This window comes from Sorex fumeus, unplaced genomic scaffold (genome assembly GCF_029834395.1).
Source record: "Sorex fumeus unplaced genomic scaffold, SorFum_2.1 ptg000063l, whole genome shotgun sequence".
Classification (NCBI taxonomy): domain Eukaryota; kingdom Metazoa; phylum Chordata; class Mammalia; order Eulipotyphla; family Soricidae; genus Sorex; species Sorex fumeus.
The window spans coordinates 61,169,591-61,193,507 of NW_026606120.1; the positions used below are offsets into that span (position 1 = coordinate 61,169,591).

Below are 23,917 nucleotides of genomic sequence, written 5' to 3' on the forward strand. Positions count from 1 at the left end.
CTGCCTGAGATTCCTAATTTTTTCTGACTGGAGCAGACCTGTCTGTCCAATGAAAGTAGAATCATTTTTATGTCCTGATCCTAGACTTGGGTCCAACATGGCAAGGAGTAGAGCCATCCCTACCCAGAGGCAATGTCTACTTTCTGCTTCTCATTTCTTTGCATTGTATTTAAGCCAGAAAAATCCCACCAACTCCTAGAGCGTCTATGCGAAAAGATTCTTAGGAACAAAGGACATTTACTATCATCACTATTAGAGATTTGTAGATGGAAACTGAAGGCTATATTATTTAAAAATTTTTAAAAATTTTTAGTGAAGCAGAATATTTTTATTTAGCTTACTTAGAGAAATGTGAATAGGGGGAAGAGAAAGAGAGAAAAATGCATGTTAGAGAACACAGGCTTCTCCAAAGTGGAAGGTAGAAAAAACCTGAAGGCTATATATTTCTTTCTTTTTTCTTTTTGGGTTAAACCTGGCAACACACAGGGGTTACTCCTGGTTCTGCACCCAGGAATCACCCCTGGCGGTGCTCAGGGGACCATATGGGATGCTGGGAATCGAACCCGGGTTGGCCACATGCAAGGCAAACGTCCTGCCTGCTGTGCTATTGCTCCAGCCCCCAAGGCTACATATTTCTGCCCAAGTAATTTGCTTGCAATCAGGGCATGAAATAGGAAATAACAGTTGCCTGCAAGTCAAAGAAAGGTACATCTAAAATCATTTATCTTAGGTAGAAAGTGTGTGTGTGTGTGTGTGTGTGTGTTGTTTGATTTTTTTGTTTGGTTCTGGGATTGAGTCTTACCCTTGTCAAGCATCACTCCTAAATGTGGCATAAGGGTGAAGTGGAACCTCAGTGAGCTCGAGCCATATGCATTATCTGCCAGAAGCCCTAGTTCAGTACCCAGCACTGCATGGTCTCCTGAGCATTTCCAGGAGTGGTCTCTTAGCACTAGGCTGGGATGGCCACTGATTACCATTGGTGTGTTCCAAAACCAAAATAACAAAATAATATTTTAAAAGGTGATCCTGGGCTGTGTTCTAGTCTCCACACTTTGGAAAGAACCTGAACTTGTTCTGTGGAACACTGGCTGAATCACACAGAACATCTCTTCTCTCATAGCATCCTTTGCCCTTTCCATGCCATCTGAATATTTCTCAATGACTTTGGCCCTGGTTTTGTTACAATCAATAGGTTTCAAACTCCTGCCCTTGAGAAAGAATGAGAAGGCAGAGCCTAGAGAAGTCTCTCAAGCAAATTGTGATGCATCTGTGACCAGCAAGAAATCTTATGGTGTAAGTAATACCTCCTGGAGAGACATGTTAGGCCCAGAGACTGATAGTGTTCCTTTCCTTTCCTTTTCATTTTATTTATTTATTTTTTTGGCCCACACCCAGTGGTGATCAGAGGTTACTCCTGGCTCTACACTCAGGAATCACTCTTCCAGGCCCAGGGAACCATATGGGATGCCAGGGATTCAACCTAGGTCAGCTACATACTAGGCAAGTGCCCTACCCACTGTACCATCACTCTGCCCCCAATGGTGTTCCTTTTCTGTTAGAGCAAATATCCTCATGACTCTGATATGAGTAAAGAAATAATTCCTCCCTGCCTAGTACAGTTGAATCAGTTCAGCTTAAAGCATTGGATCTTTGAGAGAACACAGATATGTCAGGTTCAACTCTGGCTTATAAGTTTCTCATCCAAGTAGATAGACAGACTAGTAGATACACAGGCTTACGATCCGGCAGGTAGCTGGGTCTCATTGGAGCAGGAGTTGCAGTGAAAGTTCTTCACTTGGAATATCCTCAAAGACCCGCAGCCATCTCGAACCCACTGGGAACTTGTGCTCAGATCTGACAACTGTGCCTTAGCGGGATCTGCAGGCTCCAGGCATTTTCTCACATTTGCATAGAAGTTCAGCCTTGCCTTAGAAGTTGAACACATTCTGCCGCATGCAACTAGGCTTCAAACAGGAACCAGGAACCAAAAGTTCCCGTATTTGATGTGGGAAACCACAGTAATTTAAAGAATATTAACAGCAATTGAGATTGAAGCACTGTATGGGCCAGAAAAATAGTTCAGGGATTAAGGCACTTGCCTTGCATGCAGTTGACTCTAGTTGGATCCCTGGCATGATAGGTACCCTGAATACCACTGGGGTTGACCCCAAAACCAGCCCCCTCAAAAAGAGAAAAAGGGGGTAGGCAAGAGCGATAGTACAGTGGGTAGGGCTCTTGCCTTGCACACGGCTGACCCAGGTTCAATCTTCAGTGACATGAAGAAAAGTACTTTTGGGAGGATCATATGGGATGACAAGGATTGAATCCAGATTGGTCGTCGACAAGGCAAACACCCACTACATATGGTTCCCCCAGCACTGCCAGGAGTGACTCTTGAACATCACTCATGGTGGTGTTTAGAGAATTGTATGGGATGCTGGGGAATGAACCTGGTTCGGCTGTGTGCAGTCAGGGCCAGAGAGATAGTACAGTGGATAAAGCACTTGTCTTGCATGCAACTGACTGGGTTTGAGCCCCCAAAATGCGTATGGTCCTCAGAGCCCTGCCAGGAGTGATTCTATGAGCACAGAGTCCAGGAGTAAACTCTGAGCACTGCCGAGTGTGCCCTCCCCCTAAGAAATATATATATAGAGAGAGATGCAGCAATATAAAAATGCAATTGTGATAATATGTGAAGCCTTTCAAAGATCATGTTGTATATGACCGTAACAAAAATGTCTCCTGGGACTGTTCATCCTTTTTTTTTCTCATGTGAGAACAGAAAGCAGGGGCACTTTAAGCATACTGACCTGGGTGGAGAAGCAGGTTGTCAGGAGGGTGGGGAAGTTAAGAGAAGCCAGGCCGTCAGAGAAAGAAATTTCAATTTGATATGCAGGGTGAAAGTGAGCTAAGTGCACAGGAAGAGGAAGTGTGTGGCAGAAGCAGTGTTCTAGGAAGTAAACCACAAAACCTCTGCGAAGGGATGACTGAAAGTGAGGACAGGAGCCAGTGTTCTGGCCATGTGATAATTGGGACCTGAGTATAGAGAAACAAGCAGGAAAAGGGTGGGGTGGAATGAAGATGCTGAAGAAAAAGCTGTTGCTTTCAAATTCTTGATTTTTTTTTATTATTGAGGTTGCACTGATATTTTCACTTTATTTATAGGGCCACACCCTAAATTGCCTGGCCCTTGGGACACCAGGACCACACACCTAGGAGAGGTGGAATCAAGCTTAGGGGATTCTTACATGTTAGGCATGTGCTCTGCCACTTGAGCCTATTGCCTGGCCCTTTATTGCAATTTATTTATTTATTTATTTATTTATTTATTTTTGGCCTTACCAGGCAGTACTCAGGACTTAACTCCTTGCTTTGCACTCAGAAATCATTCCTGGTGGTGCTCAGAGGATCATATGGGATGCCAGGGAATGAACCGAGATTGGCCTCTTGCAAGACAAGTGCCTTAGCCACTGCACTATACCTCTAGCCCCTGCGTTGTGATTTTTTAAAAATCCTGTTTTTTCACTGGAAAAATCCTATTTCGGGAGCTGGAGCAATAGCACAGTGGCAGACCTGGGTTCGATTCCCAGCATCCCATAAGGTCCCCTGAGCACCGCCAGGAGTAATTCCTGAGTGCAGAGCCAGGAGTAACCCCTCTGCATTACCAGGTGTGACCCAAAAATTAAAAAAAAAACCCTACTTCATTTTGTTTTTCGGATGGGGGCACACCTGGCAGTGCTCAGGGCCTATTCCTGGCTCTGCATTCAGGAATTATTCCTGGTAGTGTGGGCGGGATTGTATGGGATGCCAGGGATTCAACCTGGTTCAGCAATGTACAAGGCCACATACAGTTTCTTTGAACCGGATCACTGAGACAGGAGAAATAGTACAGGAATTAAGTTATTTGCCTTGCATACCACTGACTCTTTTGATTCTTAGCACTGCATATGGTCCCCCCAGCACTGCCAGGAGTGACTCCTGAACCTAAAGCTAGGGATATCATCCAGAATATCACCAGATGTGACCCCCCACCCCCGGTAGGAAACCCAAGGGACTCTCCAGTTCTGAGCAGCTCAGCGTGCTCATCTGGATGATGGTACCAGCACATGGGCCATGCCCTTGACATTTGGGGTGTCTACATATAGTCTCTACTTGTTGTCTAGAGCCCTTCTCTGTTCTGAGAATTTCCGAGCAGAAAGGGTGCTGATCCTGGCCTGCACCAGACTCCCAACCCATGGGGCAGATAGGTCTGTGAGGCTCAGGGCTGTCCTCTCTGAGTACAGGCTCCGGGCCATTCTCCGTTTGCTCAGGAAGGGGGCTTCCAAATAAGCAGGGAGGAACCTCTCAGGGGGAGCGTGACTGTGGGTAGCACTGTTACTGACACTGCCTCTTGCCAGAAAGAGCTTTTCTTACAGTGAACATCCACTTAAAAGTGATTTCCTATGTTGTTAATAGGACCCATCTTTGCAGTCATCTCATTCGCCAGAGCCGTTGGAGGAAATGATGGATTTTTTAACTCCAGAGCATGAATATTTTTACTCTTTGACTGCTCAACAAAACATGGCTCTGGAGGTAAAAATCACAGCCAGGGTAAAGTATATATTTTTAAGCCTTCTTCGTGAACCCTGTAAAGTTGTTTCTATTGAGAAAATTCTACAAACATTAACTTATACTGGTATGTGTTTATTTTTTGGTGGGGTGGGACCACACCCTGTGATGTTCAGGGGTTACTCTTGGGTCTGCACTCAGAGATCACTTTCGGTGGTGGCTGAGGAACTGTATGGAATGCCAGTGATCAAATGCGGGTCAGCTGCGTGCAAGGCAATTGCCTTTACCTGTTATACTATTGCTCCGGCCTAACTGGTACATGTTTGGAAAAACCAGTGGGAAAGTAAGATTTTTTTTTTTTGAGAATGACAGATCATATAGCACTTTTTTTTCCTTTTCTCTTTCTTTTCTTTTTTTCTTTTATACCTGGCTATGCTCAGGGCTTACTCCTGGTGGGGCTTTTGGGAACATAAGTAGTGCTAGGGATGATCACACCCAGATTGACGTGCAAAAGAAGTGCTTTACCCATTGAACTGTCTTTGTTTTTTCAAAGACCTTTTCTTCGTGGCGCCTAATTAGCTTCTTCTGTGGGGAAGAGAAGTTCTCTTCTTTATAGAGAGCTAGTGATCTGCAGATACAGAGAATTAGCCCTAATCTGCCAGCAGTGGTGGGAGAGCCAGGATTTGAGGCAAGCCTTCAGGAGAGCTGTCTCCCATCCTCCTTCTTCAGGGCTGAGGTTTGGCTAAGTGTACAGCACATGCCGTGCATGTCTGAGGCCCTGGATTCTATCCCTGGCATTGCACAAATAAAGTATACTTTTCCTTTGTCTGTGCTTCTGAAAACTCAGAGTTTTTTGTTTGTTTGTTGGTTGGTTGTTTTGCCACACCTGACCACTTAGTGACCTCCCCTGATGTGGGGCTTGGGGCTCACTCATGATAGTGCCAGAGATAGAACCGGGGCTCCTGCATGCAAAGATGTGCTCTGGCCCTCTAGCCCTTTGGACAGTCTTTTAGCACCCAGTTTTCCAGTTTTATTTATCTTACTTTGGGGCCACATGTGCTCAGGGGATACTCCCATTTGGTGCTCAGGACTGGTCCTGCTGGTGCTTAGGGAGCCGTGAGGTTCTAAGAATCAAACCCAGGCCTCCTGCATGCAAAGTATGTGTTTCAGCCTGTTAAATTATCTCTCTTGCCCCCAGTTTTCCTTTTGTTTTTATAATTTTTTGGTTTTGGAGGGAGGTTACACCCAACAGTGCTCAGAATTTACTCCTTACCCTGTGCTCAGGGATCCCTCCTGGAAGCGCTTGGGGATCATATAAGGTGCTGGGGACCGATATGGGATGGGCTACAGGCCAAGCAAGTGCCTTCCCATCTGTGCTGTTTCTCTGGCCCCGGTTTTCCACTTTTTTAGGTTAATTTTTTTTGGTTTGTTTGTTCTTTGGGCCATGCCTGGAAGTGTTCTGGGGTTACTCCTGGAGCGGCACTTAGATATTACTCCTGGCAATGCCCAGGGGGTCATATAGGGTGCCAGGGATCAAACGCAGGTCAACTGGGTGCAAGGCATATTCCTTACCATCTCTATACTACCTCTCTGCCCCTAATAAGTTCTTAATGTCTTCAAAGCAGTTCTATAAAAGATTCAGGAACTGGAGAGAGAAAGAGCTGCGCAGATGCTTTCAGGGGTGGGTCTTGGGACCACACGGTCCCCTGAGAACACCTGGGAGCAAACGCTGAGCACTTTTGGGTGTGGCCTAATATGCCCCTTTCTACTAAATAAAATATAACAGCAGGAACCTTAAGGAGCTTTTCCAATCTTGTGTTGTTGGAGTTTCTTGTGTTTGGGTCAGGGGTGGGACTCTGGGCTTCATATATTTGAAGCATGCACTAAATCCTGGGTCCCAAAGTTTTAATGGTTTAAGAACATGAAGGAGGGGCCAGGGAGCTAACTAGGAGGGCTGAAGTGAATGTTTTGCATGCTGGGATCCCCAGTTTTCGCTCCCCCAGCATGATCCTGGGAGTAGCCCCCAAGGATTGCTGGGTGTGACTCAAAAGGAACAATGAAAAAGAGCATGAAGGAATTGACCTTTTGATGACATGTATATCTCCAGTGAATTTCTTTTCTCTGTCTATCTTTTCTAGACTTCAAGCCCCATAGAAGAGAGCTTTAAAGGAACACAGGATGCATTTACCCAAACTCAAGCTTCTGGTAATAAACCATCCGGGCAGACTCCCCTGCACTGCTTCTATCTTTGTATTGATCACAGATGTTTATCTCTAGAACAATCCTGAATGATCCCATCCGGCCTTTCAGTGCAGATGAGAAAGCCAAGACCTCGGGGTTTCCCCTCGTTAGAAAGAATCCCATGCCCCTCAGAGCTCATCCACTCATCATGTTACTGTACTTCCCCTCGAATTCTTCAAGTATGTGTTAGTGATGACTTCATTTCCCCCTCTAGTCTTTCATGAGATTTCAGGCTCCTTGTTGCAGTTTTTTGGCTAGCATCTTAGCAAAGAGGTGTTTTATTTTCCTTTTGTGGGGTGGGGCCATGCTGGCGATGCTAAGGGATTACTCCTGGTTCTGCACTCAGGAATAGCACCTGTCATTGCTCCAGAGACCATACAGGGTACCAGGGATTGAATCAGGCTTGACTGCATGCAAGGCAAGTGCTTTACCAGCTGTGCTATCTCTCTGGCCCCTTAGCAAAGAATTAATAACAGCTAACAGTACTGAATCAATATTCTTCCCTTGGAGCTTTGGATTCTATATAACTTTGCAACTTTGTTTGTTTGTTTGTTTGTTTTTACTGGAAAGTTTACATAGAATTAACAGCACAGTGTAGCACAAGATAAAATATGTGGAACATTCTGATAGAGAAAATTTAAAAACTGCACACAATGGGGTTTGGGAGACAGTACAGCGGGTAGGGCGTTTACCTTGCATGCAGCTGACCCTGATTCAATCCCTGGCATCCCATATGGTCTCCTAAGCACCTCCAGGAGTAATTCCTGAGTGCAAACCCAGGAGTAACCCCTGAGCATCACCAGGTGTGACTCAGAAAGCAAAAAAAAAAAAAGAAAAAGAAAAAGAAAAAAAAAACCATTGTCAACTGTGGGGTTTGGGAGACAGCTCAAAGACTAGTGTGCAGGTTTTGCATGCTGGAGGCCCAGATTTTATCCCTGGCAACACATGGTGAACACCTTTGAAAGTAACCCTCAGAGCACTTATCTGTGAGTAGTTTCCAAGCACTGCCAAGTATGACCTCAAAAACAAAAATAAAAATGAAAGAAAAACCATTCACTTTTTTTTTTGGGTCACACCCGGTGATGCACAGGGGTTACTCCTGGTTCATGAACTCAGGAATTACTCCTGGCGGTGCTCGGGGGACCATATGGGGTGCCGGGGATCGAATCCAGGTCGGCCGCGTGCAAGGCAAATGCCCTACCTGCTGTGCTATCGCTCCAGCCCTCACTTTTATTTTTTTAAGGTGTGGGACAGCTCTCACTTTATTTTCTTCTTGTTGTTGTTTTCTTATTATTCTTACAGTGCTCAGGGCTAACCTCTGGCCCTGTAGTTAGGGATCGCTCCTGGTGGTGCTATGGTCATATGTGATGCTGAAGATCGAACCTGGGGCAGCCGTGTGCAAGGCACACACCCTACTTGCTCTACTATCACTTTTGACCCACTATTTTTATTTTATTTATTTATATTTTTGGTCACACCTGGCAAGACTCAGGGGTTACTCCTGACTCTGCCCTCAGGAATCACTCCTGGCGATGCTCAGGGGACCATATGGATCCCAGGAATTGAACCACGTGCAAGGCAAATGCCCTACCTGCTGTACTGTCGCTCCAGCCTCACTATTTTTTTTTAATAATATGGGAGTCCTGATATTTATTCAGCCATTGATTAAGCTGATTGAATTGGGTATGAACTCCACGTTACTTTTTCTTATTCTGAATGTTAGTTTTATTATTATCTCCCTCCACCCCCTTTTTTTTTGATTCACCGTGAGATACAGTTACAAAGCTTTCATGTTTGAGCTTAGGTCATAAAATCATCAAACACCCATCCCTTCACTAGTGCACATTTTCCACCACCAAAATCCCCAGTATTCCCTCCCCCCACCACCGCTCCAACCCTTCCCCTGCCTGTGTGGCAGACAATTTCCCCCATACTCTCTCTACTTCGGTTACATTTGTTATTTCAACACCAGTCTCGCCGCCACTCAAACCTGCCAAAAAGGCAATGCTAGGTGATTTATTTTGTATTGCTTGTTATGGATAGAATATAATGTCCAGGAAATTCTGTGTCATTCTCTTCCAGGAGCTTTAGTTTATAGTTTCTGGGTCTTGGCCATTGATGAGATTACATGGCTCTGGGGGCGGTTTGTGGGTGTGACTGCCAAGTTTCTGGAAAACTAGGGAGCTGGGGGGAGGAGGCCCAGTCCTGATCCAAGCAGACTTGGATATCTCAGTCACAGGTTCCTGCATAACTGGGTTTTCCTGCCAGACCGCTCTCTGGTGAGGTTCATCCTGTCTTGGCTGAGGCTCATTCTCTCTTGGGTGAGGCTTGTCTGACTGTGTGTAGAGTAGCCTTGGGCATGGCGGCAATTGGGTTCTGGAGGTTTTCAGTTGCTTGGCTCTGCTTGGGGCAGGGAGGGAAACTCAGCCTGCCCCCGTCTGAGGTGCCCTGTGGTGAGGACAGCCTGACGCAGGGTCAGGACATTCTGCAGTACTCTCTTGGGAGCTTTAGTTTATAGTCTTTGAATCTTTGATGACTGTTGATGAGATTACATGGCGCTGGGGGCAGTTTGTGGGTGTGACTGCCAAGCTACTAGAAAACTGGGGAACTGGGGGGAGGAGGCCCAGTCCCGATCTGAGTGGGCTTGGAGATCTCAGTCACGGGTTCCCACCTACCTCCATGTTACTGGCCCTAACTGTGTCTTTTGATCTTTTGCAATATATTTTTTTTTCTTTTTGGGTCATATCGAGAATGCTCAGGGGTTATTCCTGGCTCTGCACTCAGGAATTACTCCTGGCGGTGCATGGGGGACCATATGGGATGCCAGGGATCGAATCCAGGTCGGCTGTGTGCAAGGCAAACGCCCTACCCACTATACTATCACTCCGTCCCCTCGTTTGAGATTTATGGGTCTCTGAAATAAGGCCAATAAATGAGCTTACATAGCTGAGCTGGAGGTGATTTGTGGGAGTGTCTCTCACATACCTTTTTTTTAATGTAGTAGTATGGATAATTATTCAGCCATTGATTAGGCTGATTGAACTGGGCGTGAAGTCCACCTTTTTTTTTCCCTTTTTTATAAATTTATTTCTTGAATCACCATGAGAGCAGTTACAAAGCTTTTGGGTTTAAGTCTCAGTCATACAATGATGAATCACCCGTCCCTTCACCAGTGCCCATTTTCCACCACCAAAAACCCCAGTATACCCCCATCCCCCACACTCCCCCTACCTGTGGGGTAGATGATTTCCAAATTACTCTCTCTCTCTCTCTCTCTCTCTCTGCCTTGATTACATTCGATATTTTGACACCAGACCCACCATTATTATTTTTTTTTTTTTTTGGTCACACCTGGTGTTGCATAGGGGTTACTCCTGGCTCATGCACTTAGTAATTACTCCTGGCAGTGCTTGGGGGACCATATGGGATGCTGGGAATCGAACCTGGGTCGGCCGCATGCAAGGCAAATGCCCCACCCACTGTACTATCACTCCAGCCCCTAGACCCACTGTTATTATTTGGGATTTTACCCCAACACTCAGATCTGCCAAAAAGGCAACCATAGACAATTTGTTTTCTATTGCTGGTTATGAATAACCTATGATGTCATGCAGCTGCAGTAGTGGCCGCGCGATTTTGGAATTCAGAAATTTTAACAATTGAATCTGGAAGGATTTCTGCCAAAAGCCACTGGGTTCCGAGATTTGTTTCTAAATCTCTTGGATCATGGCTGTTAAGCAGCTTGATCAGGAGCCAGAGAGGTCGTTTGTGGCTGGCAACTCGGGGTCTCGTTGGGGCAGAGAGGAAAGGGCCAGCTCCACCCTCATCCCGTGAGGCCCCACGTGTCTCATCACTGTGGGCCCAAACCTGACTGTCCAATGGCCTCTGGAGGATGGTGGCCACCAAGCCGCCAAGAGGGAGCAGGCAGAGGGACAGCACCCTTTCCCCCCTGGGGTGGCCTGGCATGGGTAACCAACTGCAGGGACTGGACGCATTTCTGCCGAAAGCTTCTGGGTTCCGAGAGTCTCTGAGATCATGGCCATTAAGCAATTTGAACAGGAACCAGAGAGGACATGCTTCCAATTATATAGCTGAGCCGGAGGTGTTTTGTGGGTGTGTCTCCCACATATCTAACTTTTGGCCAGTTACTTTCTTGGTAAACTTGATCCCAAGTTATTGGGATCTGGCCAAAGGCACAACAGCAATTTTGGAGTATCTGGAAGTCTGAAGGCACCACCAGGCTGCTGATGCACTCACCCCGCAGGTACAGGATGACCTGCTGGCGGCACCATACCCTCTGGCTGCATTATTTTAATTTCAATTTTTTAAATTTTGGGAACACAGCTGGAGGTGTTCAGGACTTACTCCTAGCTCTATGCTCCCATATAAGTCCTGGCAGGGTTTGGGGGACCATATGGAGGGAATGTAGATGAAACCTGGGTCAGCCATGTGCTAGGCAAGTATCCTAGCCACTACACTATTTCTCTGGCCCCAGCCCCAGTTTTCCTTTGTAATCTTTTAGGTAAATAGTTAAATTTTCAGGGAATTTAAAAGAGTCTCCAGACCTGGATATTCGATTACCTACCTCTTTCTGCACAGTTACTTCCTGCAATCACTTTCTGTGTGGCCTTTATGTGGCTATTTCATTTGGGTCTGGAAGAAAGTTGAGTGGAATGGAGAGATTATAGGAAGGCAAGTCAGAAAATCAGCCTAATTTAGTACAGACTTCTGAAGCATATGAGAGAGGACTGATTTCAACTTTTTCCCCCCAGCCTTTCTGTACTTCCCTTCCCACATAGGCTCTGATATAGATTTCCTCCATTGTGGATACATTGGGACATGTGCTGTGTTCTAAGTGCCGTTAAAAACCAACTGACTTTTCTGTATGACTTTGGGCAAGTCATTTCACCCCGGGGCCCCTTTTTCTTATATAAGGGAAAGGGAGCCTTCCAGAAAGATAGTACAGCAGGTAAAGTGCTTGTGTGTTCTGTCCCCAACACACCGTATGGAGTTAACGGAGCACTGCTGGGGTAGATCACTGAGAGGAGCCTACTTGCGCATTTCTAATTTCTCTTCTAGCTCAGAGTCATACATACTAGAAATTCCTTAATGCTTCCTAGGTGCTCGTGCTGTGTCAGCATTTGAAGGGGATCTCAGGAAGAACCCCAGTACTTGCCCCACTGGTGGGGTTGATGAAACTGCTCTGGAGGTCTTCTCCATTTCCCACCAGGCATAAGGAAGGGGTCATGACTTTTTTTGCCAGCCGGGCTGACTGCTTTGTCTGTCTGCGTATCTGTAAATCAGAGCAATAGATTAGAGGAAAGGAAAATAGATGTCAGCCTTGACTTCCCTAGGGTATCTTTTCTTACTGGAATTGGAACAGAATAGCATTGATGCCAAAGAGAATGGGAAAGAGTTGAATTAGGTCCTTAGTTCTTAACACTCGCCCTCACTCTTTGGTGTGTGTTGGCCAAGAGACAGCAGTTGGGCAACATCCGGCTAATGGTCTTTTCTATCTGAAATCTGGGAACAAACAGTTCTTGGTTTCAGCGCCCCCTGGTGTCTATTGACAGGAACGAGGTCAGTTTGCCTTCCTGAAAAAAATACAAAACAAAACAACATTTGTGTGCAGAAATTACTGCAGCTATAATTGAAAGACCAGTAAATGGCTTAATTGTACTATGAGTGGCAGAATATAGTACTCCCCTCTGAGAAAGGAAAATAAACTTTCAGAGAAAAAACCTCTATACAGTACTCTATCTACTCCATCCAAACCCAATTAGGGAAACACTTTGTTTATCCAAATTAATTTTTATTCTCAACCAGACCAACGGAAATTCTAGGGAACGAAAATAACAATCTGGTTTGGCAAAAACTTAGTTCAACGACATTTGCTTTATTCTCTCAGGTGAAAAAAAGTTCCCTGTGAGAAAAAGTGTTGAAAAGAATTCTGAGGTTTGGACCAAGTCTCAATTCCAATCAGCACAAATACGAAGGTATGTATTATTACTGTTATTATTACCATCATCTTTGGGGGGGAGCAGGTATTTGGGCCACACCCGGCTCTAGCATTTAACCATCAGGCCCAGTTAACCTAGAATTGCTGGCCCCAACACATCCTAAACACTGCTTGGGCAGACCCCCCCCTCCTTCAGAAATAGTAATTATAGATGTTAAGTACCTGGCACAATAACTGTCAATTTACCCCTCTCTGGGCCTCATTTTCCTTATCTATAATAATTATAGCCAGTGTTTCCTTAGCAGCTGCCATATGTCAGGCCTCTATTTTCCCAAATTTAATTTCTCAGCATCCCATATGGTCCCCTGAGCACCACCAGGAGTAATTCCTGAATGCAGAACCAGGAGTAACCCCTGTGCATTGCTGGGTGTGACCCAAAAAGAAAAACAAAAAAACCACCAAATTTAATTTCTGGTCTACAGTCATACCACCCTGAACGCGCCCAATCTCTTCTGATCTTGGAAGCTAAAGTTAGCTTTTGAAACACACAGATTGATATCTCCAATTCACCAATAACAAAAGCAAAATTCAGGTAGTGTTAAGTCTTTTTTTCTGAGAACACAGGGCTATGAGGTACTGTATCAGTCAAGGTAGGCTAGGTTTTGTAACCCCACAAACCAACCCTAAGTTTTAGGGTTCAGAACAAGAAGTCTTTTTTATTTGTTTATACTTCATAGACCTCTTGGGTTGATCATGGCTGAATGAGATCCATGCTGGTATGAGACATGCATTTTGTGCATCTTTGATTGCTGACATCTTTGATTGCTTTGATTGCTGATTGCTGACGCTGTGACAGTTGGTGAGACTGGAGAAGGCTGAGGGGTTTTGTTTTAAGTAGCTTGGATCGACCTCTGGATAAGCTGAAGAGTTCAGATATTGTTCCGGGCCAAGCACACCAGCTCATGCTCTTGCCTTGGACCCCACATGAACCTCTGAACACAGAGCCAGGAGAAGCCCTGGGCATCACTTGGTGTGGCCAGAATTATTTTTTTAAAAAGTTTCTTGTGTCCAGGTGAGATTGTTTTCCGGTATTTGTCCTGAGGCCAGAATTCTCCCCCGCTTCCATATTCTCAGCAGTGTCATACTCAGTACAATGTGTGTTAGTTGTACTTCCAGGTCCTTTGTATTGGATTGTAGTGCCATATTTTTGCCAAGTAATTGTCAAAACCATTGCTGGAGCAATAGCACAGTGGTAGGGCATTTGCCTTGTGCGCGGCTGGCCCGACTAAGCTGGGTTTGATTCCTCCGCCCCTCTTGGAGAGCCTGGCAAGCCTCTGAAAGTATCTCACCCTCACAGCAGAGCCTGGCAAGCTCCCTGTGACGTATTGGATATGCCAAACGCAGTAACAACAAGTTTCACAGTGGAGACGTTACTGGGCCCGCTTGAGCAAATTGATGAACAGTGGGAGGACAGTGCTACAGTGCTTGATTGCTGAGGGAGAAGAAAAGGGGACATGGTTAATTTTACCATGACTTTTAAAGTTTCTGGCCCCGAAGTCATACACATTACTTTGTATAGCATCTCAATGGTTAAAATAAATCATGGAAATTTCCGTAATTGGGAGACTCAAAAAGGGTTGCCCTATTATGTGTTTAGAAGGAGAAATAAACATTTTAGTAAACAAAATTAATAAAGCATTAACTCACCTAATAAATCCATTTTATTTCTTCTTTTGGTGGGCCATGCCCAGCGGTGCTCAGGGGTTAACTCCTGGCAGGGTTGGAGGAGCATATGAAATTCTTGGGATTGAATTGGGGTCAGCTGCATGCCAGGCAAGCACCTTACCCACTGTACTGTTCTTCGACCAAAATCTGTAATCTTCCCTTTATACTGTTGCTCCCACAGGATTGATACAACAGTTAAAAATTTTAAAGCATTTGGAGAGATTTAGCATGGGACCAGCTTCTAATCAATAAATATTAAAATTGAATTCTAAAAATTGGTTAAAATAGAAATGGCCAAGTTTGTATTTTATATCATGTTCTTTTTTGGTTTGCTTTTTGGGCCAAATATGATGGTACATGGGGTTACCATGAGGTGCTTGGGCTTCCTGCGTGTGCAAAGTATAAACTCAGCCAATTGAGCGATTTCTCAGGTCCTTTTGGGATTGAGCTTCTCTTGACCTGTTTTGATTCTGCATATCAGGCAGCTGTCTCTTAGTTGCTTGGACCCCCATAACTAGGTCTGTTGCTCCAGCCTTCATCCTCAACAAAGTTCATGTATTCCATTGAGTTCCTCAGTTACATACTCCACTGTTATCTACAGTAGCCAGGATCTGAAATCACCCCAAGTGCCCAACAACAGACCAGTGAACAGGGAAATTGTGATATGGAACCAGAGGGATAGTATAGGGATTAAGGTTCTTACCTTGCATGGTGGATATGGGTCCACAAGTGCAGCCAGGAGTGATTCCTGAGCCCAGAGTCAGAAATAAGCCCTGAACACAGCTGGTTGTGACCCCAAACCAAAAAACTGAAATAAAACACAACAGCCAGAAGTTGTGATACATAAACACAATACTCACTATGAGAAAAGTTGAAATTTTGCAGTTCGCAAAACTTGGATGCAATTGGAGGGTGTCATGCTGATTGAAGTGAGCCAGAAAGTAAATGATAAATACCAGATGAGCTCACTGATATAAGGAGTATAAAGAAACAACACAGTATCATGGTCAGAGAGATAGTACAGTGGGTAGAGTGCTTACCTCGTATGCGACCAACTGGGGTTCAATCCCCAGCATCCCATATGATCCCCCAACACTGCCAGGAGTAATTCTTGAATGCACAGCTAGGAGTAACCACTAAGTATTGGTGAGTGTAACCTAGAAACTACAAAACAGAAAGAGTGGGGAGGGATTAGACAATTAGCTAATTGGAAATAAACTCCGAGACATGATCAATAAAACTGGGAACTGAGACTAAGAGGTTTGGGTAGAGGTTGGGGAAGAAAGTAGGGGATAATGGTGGCAGGATCATTAGCCATTGGTGGGGATTGGGTGTCATGGCTCTGCAGCTGTAAAAGCAGACTCCAGTAGTATTGGAGACTGATGTCTCAATAAAAAAAATGTCAATTAGTTAAAAAAAAGAACTACCACATTATTCTACCATTTGATTTGAGATGGGTCGACCCTTAGAATTTATGCACTGTCTTGAGGCGGGAGAGATAGTACAGTGGTCTGGCACTTCCCTTGCATGCAGCCAACCTGGGTGTGATCCCATATGCTTGTCTCTCAAGCACAGAGCCAGGGATAGCACCTGAGCATGCCAGAATGTGATAAAAACAAAGAATTTATGTACTCTCTGGGGATGAAACTGAGGTCCAGAGCAAGGCCCAGACATGCCTGGGGGTATGTGACTAGACAGTAGTAGAGCCTGGAACAGAATCCAGAATCTACTTTTCTACTTCTGAGTCCTAGGACTCTTCCTGTTGCCACCTCATGTTACATAAACTGGTCCTTTGAATCAAGATAATGTCCTTTACTGTCAGCAGAGTCATAATTTTCTCACTTTATCTTTTACAGTACTGAAGATGAAAAAGAGGACACATTAAGGGAATCACCAAAGGAACCAAAAGAGAAAGACATGTGAGGCCACCAAAGGGTTACTTGAAGACATTGAGTATTGGGTTAGGGAGATAGCTCAGAGCGCTGGAGGGAGCCCAGGGTTCTGTCTCTGGCGCCACCAGGAGTGACCCTTGAGCACTGAGCTGGAGCCAGCCCCCGAGCATGTGTGGCCCAAAATCCACAGATGTATGTTGAATACCCTTGGTTTTAGGGGGATAATATTTCCTTGTTTATAAAAGTCCACATTCTTGTCATTTTTATGAACATTTAATGTGAGCTTGTTTTTTCTTTCACCAAAACACTGTTATTAAGTCGATGGTGTGAGCTATAATTAACAGCATCTTACATGAAGGAAATAGTGATGATAATAATATAAATTTATACTTGAGATAGATTAAATCTGTTTTCAACATATATATCTTTTCATCTATGGAAAGTTTATATGTTTTTATTTTTAGAAAATAGGAAAGCTTATTGGAAAGTAAGTAAAAGAGAAAAAAACTCCCTGGCAGGGGAGGAACTTAGTGTAGGACTAAGTTTGGAAAGTTTATTTTTAGTGGAGTGATTGAGATATGCATAAAGTTAACCTCCCACTCCTTTTTTTTCCTCTGGTGTTCAGGGGCTACTCATGTCTCAATGCTTGGGGTAACTCCTAGTGGTATTCAGGGGACCATGTAGTAGGGAGGATCGAATCCAGTGTTCCTTAATCCATAGTATGCATTCCAACTCTTTGAACTCTTCCAGTCCTAAAGTTAATATCTCTTTTAAGAGGTTTGGGGATGTAGCTCAGTGGGAGAGCACTGCCTTGCATGTTTGAAGCCCCTGGATTGATCTCTTGTGCTGAAGAAAGGGGGGCAGTGAGAGAGGGAGAGGTTGGGGGAGGGAGGGAGCGCAGATATGCACTTTAATTTGGGGGGAAGTATTTTTTTCTCTTCGGAGTAAAGAGATTTTTTTGAACTTTTTTTATTGAACCACTGTGAGATATACCCTTACAAAGGGGTCTATGATTAGATTTCAGTCATCCAGTGTTCCAACACCCATCCCTCTACGAGTACATTTCCCAGCACCAGTGTCCCCAGGTTCCCTCCCATCATCCCCCACCCCTTGCCTGCCTCTATGGCAGGCGCTTTTGAGAAGAGTTTTTTTTAATTCTGGCATAATGCCAAAAAGGATTTTTTTCAAGAGCTTTTTTCCTGTGTGTGTGGTGCTGGGAATCAAATGCAAGACCTCACACATGCAGGACATGTCCTCTACCACTGAGCTATATTCTTAGGAACATATTTAATTCCTTGTTTGTATGTAGATGCTACTTCTAGCAGAGCCTGGGAGGCCGGGGGCCAGCTCGGTGATGCGGGTCCTGCAGTGGGTGCTTGATGGCTTCGTTGCTTGGGTGTGGTGGTACTCAGTGCTTGCTAGCCACCAGGGCCACCTCCCACAGTGCTGGGGGGACCATGTGGTGGCCAACATAGGGATTCACATTTGAGCCATTTCTCAGGTCTTGAGCACATTTGAAAAATAACCCTTGGGAACCAAAATGATAGTACTGTGGGTAAAGACTTGCCTCGCATGCAGCCAACCTGCATTTGGTCCCTGGAATCCCATATGACCCTCCGAGCACTGCCAAGAGTGATCCCTGAATACATAGCCAGGAGTAATGCCTCTGAGTACCACCAGGTGTGGCACTTAAAATGAAAAAATCACTCTCAAGGGGCCAGGGAGATTGCTCAAGTGATAGTGCACCTGCTGAAGTGCGTGAGGCCCTGAACCTTGTCGAGGTTCCAAGCACCTGAGAGGACCTGAGCACTGACAAGTGTGGCCCCTATGGGAAAAGAAGGAAAATCATCACTCTCAGGCATATACAGTTTTGTTTTTCTTTCATTTAAACAAAGTTTTTTCTTTGACGTGAGGCCTCCCAAGTAGTGCTCAGGAGGTCTGGGGGATACTCCTGGTGATCCTCAGCCGAATGACTGGATGGTTCAAGGTTCCAGCCTGATAATTCAGTGCTGCTCAGACTCAGCAGTGTTGGGGACCACAAGGGTTTCCCTGATGGTGCTTTGGACCCTCCAGGCTACACCCAGTGGTACACGGGTTCAAGCAGTGCCACAGAATAAACCCAGTCTTTGTGTATGCGAGGCATGTGTCCTGATCCCTGAGCTATCTGCCAATCCCTTGTTTGATTTTTCTAAACATCTTTCAGTTACTGTATGATTTTTAATCCTTAGAACATTGACAGACATTCAAGACCTGTCAAGTATCAACTGTGAACAGGATGGTTCTTTCAAGGAAACCTCATGCAAAACACCCAAAATAAACCATGCACCAACTAGTGTCAGCACTCCAGTCAGTCCAGGTAATTATCACTGAGAGAGGAACTGTCGTTGGTTCAAGGAAGCCAGGCAAGGGGCTGACCAGTGTTGAAGGCAGTGCAGAAGGCTTCTGCCCACCCAGAGCTGAAGGGGCGAAGCCTGTGGATGTCCAGGGAGGGGCACTGGTGTGGGTAAGCTGCCCTGAAGGTTTTTCATTTTAGTGATAGAGACAGGCAGGTGTGGGGTCTACTGTGTACTCTTGGATTTAGAGCAGGAAATTTATGATATCTAGAGTGAGAAACTTAGAACCATGCCTTGTGCCTAGGCTTGGTTCTGTGTTCCCAGCATCCCATACAGGCAGTACCAACTCTCCTCTCCTTGAGTATTCGTTCTTTTTAATATACTTGTGGTTCAAGACACCTGCCTAATGTTGTTGACCATGTTTGGGGACCCTCAGACCTTATGGAGCTGTTTTAGATCAGTGGTTACTCATTAATAATTTAGAGGATCACTGGTACAAGAGCAGAGTTTGGGGGTTTTGTTTCTAAATAACAGGGGTTCAGATTCTTACTGTCCTCTTTTCCACAACAGAGTCAATTTCTTCGACCGCCAGTCAGTATGCAGACTGCCTGGAAAGTATTCCATTTCAAGTTAAAACAGGATCTACTTTAGTTTTGAACAGTCAAGAAGCTATTCAAGTCTCATCTGATAAATCTGCTACTGTCCAGGAGAAAGCCAAGAGCTTAGGTTCCCTTCTTAGTTCCTCTAAAGCGCCCCCGTCAAGAGTGGCTGATCTGGTAAGTGATCCTGCCCTGGGTACAGCTGACAGAGGCAGCCCAAAGGCCTCCGAGATCCAGAGTGCTAAGATTTCTCCAAATTTATTTTTGGATAAAAAAGGCAAGAAAAGAGCTGACTCCTCACCAAGCTTTCCGGGGGCTCCCTCTGGATTGGAGTCTAGATTGGAGATGGGTCTTGGACCTGGTGCTTTCAGCAACATCCGGCAGCTTCTGGGGGCTGGATGATAATCCAGCAAGAAGAGTGTTTGCCTTGCACAGGGCTGCCCCAGGTTCGATCCCCGGCATCCTATATGGTTCTCCAAGCACTGCTAGGAGTAATTCTTGAGTGTAGAGCCAGAAATAACCCCTGAGCATCTCCAGGTATGATACAAAAAGTCAAATAAAAGAGAGAAAAAAGAAGCTACCTCTGCCACAGCTTAGGATGCTCTATCTGCATTGTTCTTTCTCTGATTTGATTCTGCTTATTGGGGCTCCTTTTACTTACTCCTTGTTACTTCCCTGAGAATTTTTTAATTAAATTTTTTTAATAGTGAGACATCATGAGGTACAGTTGCAGACTTACACATTTTTGTGCTTGGGTTTCAATTACACAATGATCAAACACCCTTCCCTCCACCAGTGCGCATTTCCCACCACCACGGATCCCAGTATCCCTCCCACCCCCCATCCTCCCCATCCCACCCTGTCTCTGTGGCAGGGCATTCCCCTCTGTTCTCTCTCTCCTTTTGGGTGTTGTGGTTTGCAAAAGAGACATTGAGTGGTAATCATGTTTGGTCTATAGTCTACTTTCAGCATGCTTCTCCCATCCTGGGAGGATCCTCCCAACACCTTTATTTGGTGTTCTCCTCTTTATCTGAGCTCCCTTTTCCCCTAGTTTGTGTGGTTGGCCTCCAGGTCATGGAGTAAAATTCCTGATACTAATATTGGCCATTCTTGTTCCCTGAGAATTTTGATTGGGTTTTACTTTCTTTGATTCTGAACCAAATAGTGTGTAGCAAAAACACATTTTAATTTTATTTTTTGGTTTTGGAACTGCATCTGGTGATGCTCAGTGGTCTCTGCACTCAGGAATTACTCCTTGTGGACTTGAGGAACCATATGGGATGCTGGGATCTAACCAGATTCATCATGTAAGGCAAGCATCCACTGTACTATCTCTCTGCTGCAAAATACACAGACACACACACATAGACACACACACACATGTTTATCTGTATATTGGTTTTGGGGCCACACTCAGTGATGCTCAGGGGTTACTACTGACTCTGCTCTCAGGAATTACTCCTGGTGGTGCTCAGGGAACCATATGAGATGCTGGGAATCAGACCCAGGTCAGCCACGTGCAAGGTAAAGTACCCTAACTGCTATATTATCTCTTTGGCCGCCAAATATATAATTTTATATAGTTTCTTTTCTTCCTCCATTCTCTGTTCCCTTTTCACTCCTCCTCCTCCTCCTCTCAATTTTCTGCTTCATATTGTATAATCTCCAAGAACTATAAATTCCTTCCTCGGTATATCTCATTAAAATCCTGACGGAAACCATAATTTGGGAACAGATAACCAGTCTTGGCTCTCAAGGAAAAATTGACTGTTTTCCTTTCTTTGGGTATTTGATTCCCAGACAAATTCACTCTGAAGAATGAAAATAACAAAAAAAAATGTGTTTTTATTCAATGAACTGTTAATTGGGCCAGTTCTGCATGCTGACTACCACGCCAACCCCTCTTCTAGGCCTCTGTGTGAGAATGCTAAAGACAGTCCCTACTTCAAAGGGTGTGTATGTGTGTGTGTTTTGGGTCTCCTGGCCCTGTGATTACGTATCACACCTAGCAACGGGGGTCCTATAGAGTGCCCGGATTGAACCTGGTTCAGCATGCCTTACCCACTTTACTATCTCTCCAGTTCCAAGAAATTCTGTCTAATGAGAAAAAATGGGTAATATCACTAAGTACTGTTAACTGAGATAGAGGAAGGTGAGAAGGCTTCCCAAAAGAGGTACCAGTGAATTCTTCACATCAATAATAAGCAAGTTGAATCTTGGACATGATAGAGCTACACAAACCTTTTTTTAGCTCAGGCATATTTCACTTACCATCTTTATTTCTCAATTATAGAAAAGATTGTTTGCATTTAGTGAGGTTGATTCTCCAAGCATTGTCAAAGCACCTGAGACATCTCATATTATCCAGAGAAGAAGCCTGCCAAAAGGTACCTGTGTTAAGTTCTTTTTTGGTGGTGGTGGGGTGCTCAGGGGAACCATAATGTCATCCCTGATACTACATTTGATTCAAGTGAATACACTTCTTTTCCACCTCAGTTCTAAAAGTGAAACATTTATTTTAGAAAACTTGGAGAAAAACAGAGCTTTAGAAAGAAAACCAAAGTCAGAGAGATAACTCAAAGGGCTGAAACAGATGGATTTGTGGATTTGCCTGAAGGGACCCTGGATTTGATCCCCAGCGCTGCATGGTCCCCTCAGTGCAATTGGGATTGGCCTTGGGCACCAAGCCAGGAGTTGCCCCTAAACACCACCATATATGGCCCAAAATCAGGAAGGAAAAGGGAAATCACCTCTTAACCCTACAACAATTTTAAACCTCATACACTCTTTTTCGTTTTTGTTTTTGAGTCATACCCAGTGGTTTCTAGGGCTTACTCTTGGGTGCTGGGGATTGCATCTGACTGTGCAGTGTTCAAGGGAAGACCCTACCCACAATATTATAGCTCTGGTGGCCCCTAGCCTCATAGACTTGTGAGTGCATGTCTTCATATCATTTTTGATATTTCTAGAAGTGTACGTATATGTATGTATATACACACATTTAGCACTTTTTTTTCCTTTTTATTGCCACATCCGGCAATGCTCAGAGGTTATTCCTGGGAGACCAGATGGATTTCTGGGGATCAAACCTGGGTTGGCCACATGTAAGGCAAGCACCTTATCCACAGTAGTTTCTTCAGCACTGCACTTACCACTTTTCATTGATGTTACATCAATGAGGATTTCTGTTTTTCTTTTTTGTTTTTGTTTTGGGGCCACATCCAGTGGTGCTCAGGGTTTACTTCTGGCTCTTCACTCAGTATTCACTTCAGGGACCATATGGGATGCCAGGGATCAAACCCTGATCAGCAGCATGCAAAGCAAATGCCTTACTCACTGTACTATAGTTCTGGCCCCTTTGAGGAGTTATTTGTATTTAAAAATTATTTATAATATGAATCATGATGAAATAATACTTCATTCTACATTTATTTTTTAACCACGCCTTTGTATGAGATTTATACTATTTCCTAATTTTTGCTTTTTTTTGTTTGTTTGTTTTTTCGGGGTGGTCACACCTGGCGATGCTCAGGGGTTAGTCTTGGCTCTGCACTCACTCAGGAATTACTTCTGGCGGCTCTTGGGGGACCATATGGGATGCCAGGGATTGAACCCGGGTCAGCTGCATGCAAGGCAAAAGCCCTACCTGCTATACTATCACTCCGGTTCCAGTTTTTGCTCTTTGTACATTATTTTTTGTTCTTCCTAATTAGCTGGGAGACCCAAGGACCACTTCCAGTGATATTCAGCCAGGGCCAGGTGGTTCACTGCTTAGGCCCAGCAGTAAAGGGATCTTATGGTGCTGGGGATCAAACTGAAGTTCTTGCTGCATGCACAGCATACCTCCCTGACCCTGAGCTCTCACTCCTTACCTTGTGCAGAAATCTTTATCTACACCTCTGTGTATTACTTCAGATAGATTTTTCAAGGACAGTTTTCATCACAAGTTATAAAAGTGTTAACATCTCTTGAGGCATGTCTTGGCTACATTAATTTTTTTAAAAAAATGTATTGGATGATAGTGAGATACAGAGTCACAGAGATGTTCGTAATTGGGTTTTAGTCATACAATATTCCAACATCAGGCCCTCACCAGTATACATTTCCTATTACCAATATCCCTAGTTTCCCTTCCTCCACCTCCACACCTCCTCTGTGTCAAGCACTTTTCTTCTTTCTCTCTCTACATTAATTTTAATGTCTTGTGTCTTTGATGCAGCTCTTAGAATTCCCCTTGGGGGGGATAAGGATTTTGTAAATTAGGCTGAAGGGTTCTGGTTATTATCATTGAGCAATTGAGCTGTTAAGGAAGGTCCAAGTGTGATCCTACTTTCTGTCCCTTGGCCTGATAGTCTAGAGAAAGGGTTCTAGCTTAAATATTTTCATTCAGTTTTATTGGCCCGTAATTTCTATGTCACTTCAGTGACCCTGATCCACATGGGCCATCAGCCTTTTTGTAAGAATTTGTACTTGACCTATCCCAAGTATCCTGGGGTGGGAAGGGCACTGATAAGCAGTTTTGGGGTAAAGGATGCAGTAGGAGAGGCTTTAGGTAGACTAGGGGAATTAAGCTGTTCACATATTAAGCCTCAGCTAGGATTGTTAATGTAAAGTGCTTTC

The 23,917-nt window shown here is 44.6% G+C and overlaps 1 protein-coding gene across 1 annotated transcript in view; it reads left to right on the forward strand.

Moving 5' to 3' along the window:
- Nucleotides 1-23,917, forward strand: part of TEX14 (testis expressed 14, intercellular bridge forming factor) — a 108,667-nt gene that overhangs the window by 62,064 nt on the left and 22,686 nt on the right. Inside the window, exons 18-25 of the mRNA XM_056127599.1 lie at nt 1,193-1,293; nt 4,456-4,572; nt 6,687-6,753; nt 12,698-12,785; nt 16,330-16,392; nt 18,594-18,721; nt 19,269-19,474; nt 21,591-21,684. Of these exons, the coding sequence (XP_055983574.1) occupies nt 1,193-1,293; nt 4,456-4,572; nt 6,687-6,753; nt 12,698-12,785; nt 16,330-16,392; nt 18,594-18,721; nt 19,269-19,474; nt 21,591-21,684 (864 nt within the window). The remainder of the gene's footprint in view (nt 1-1,192; nt 1,294-4,455; nt 4,573-6,686; nt 6,754-12,697; nt 12,786-16,329; nt 16,393-18,593; nt 18,722-19,268; nt 19,475-21,590; nt 21,685-23,917) is intronic.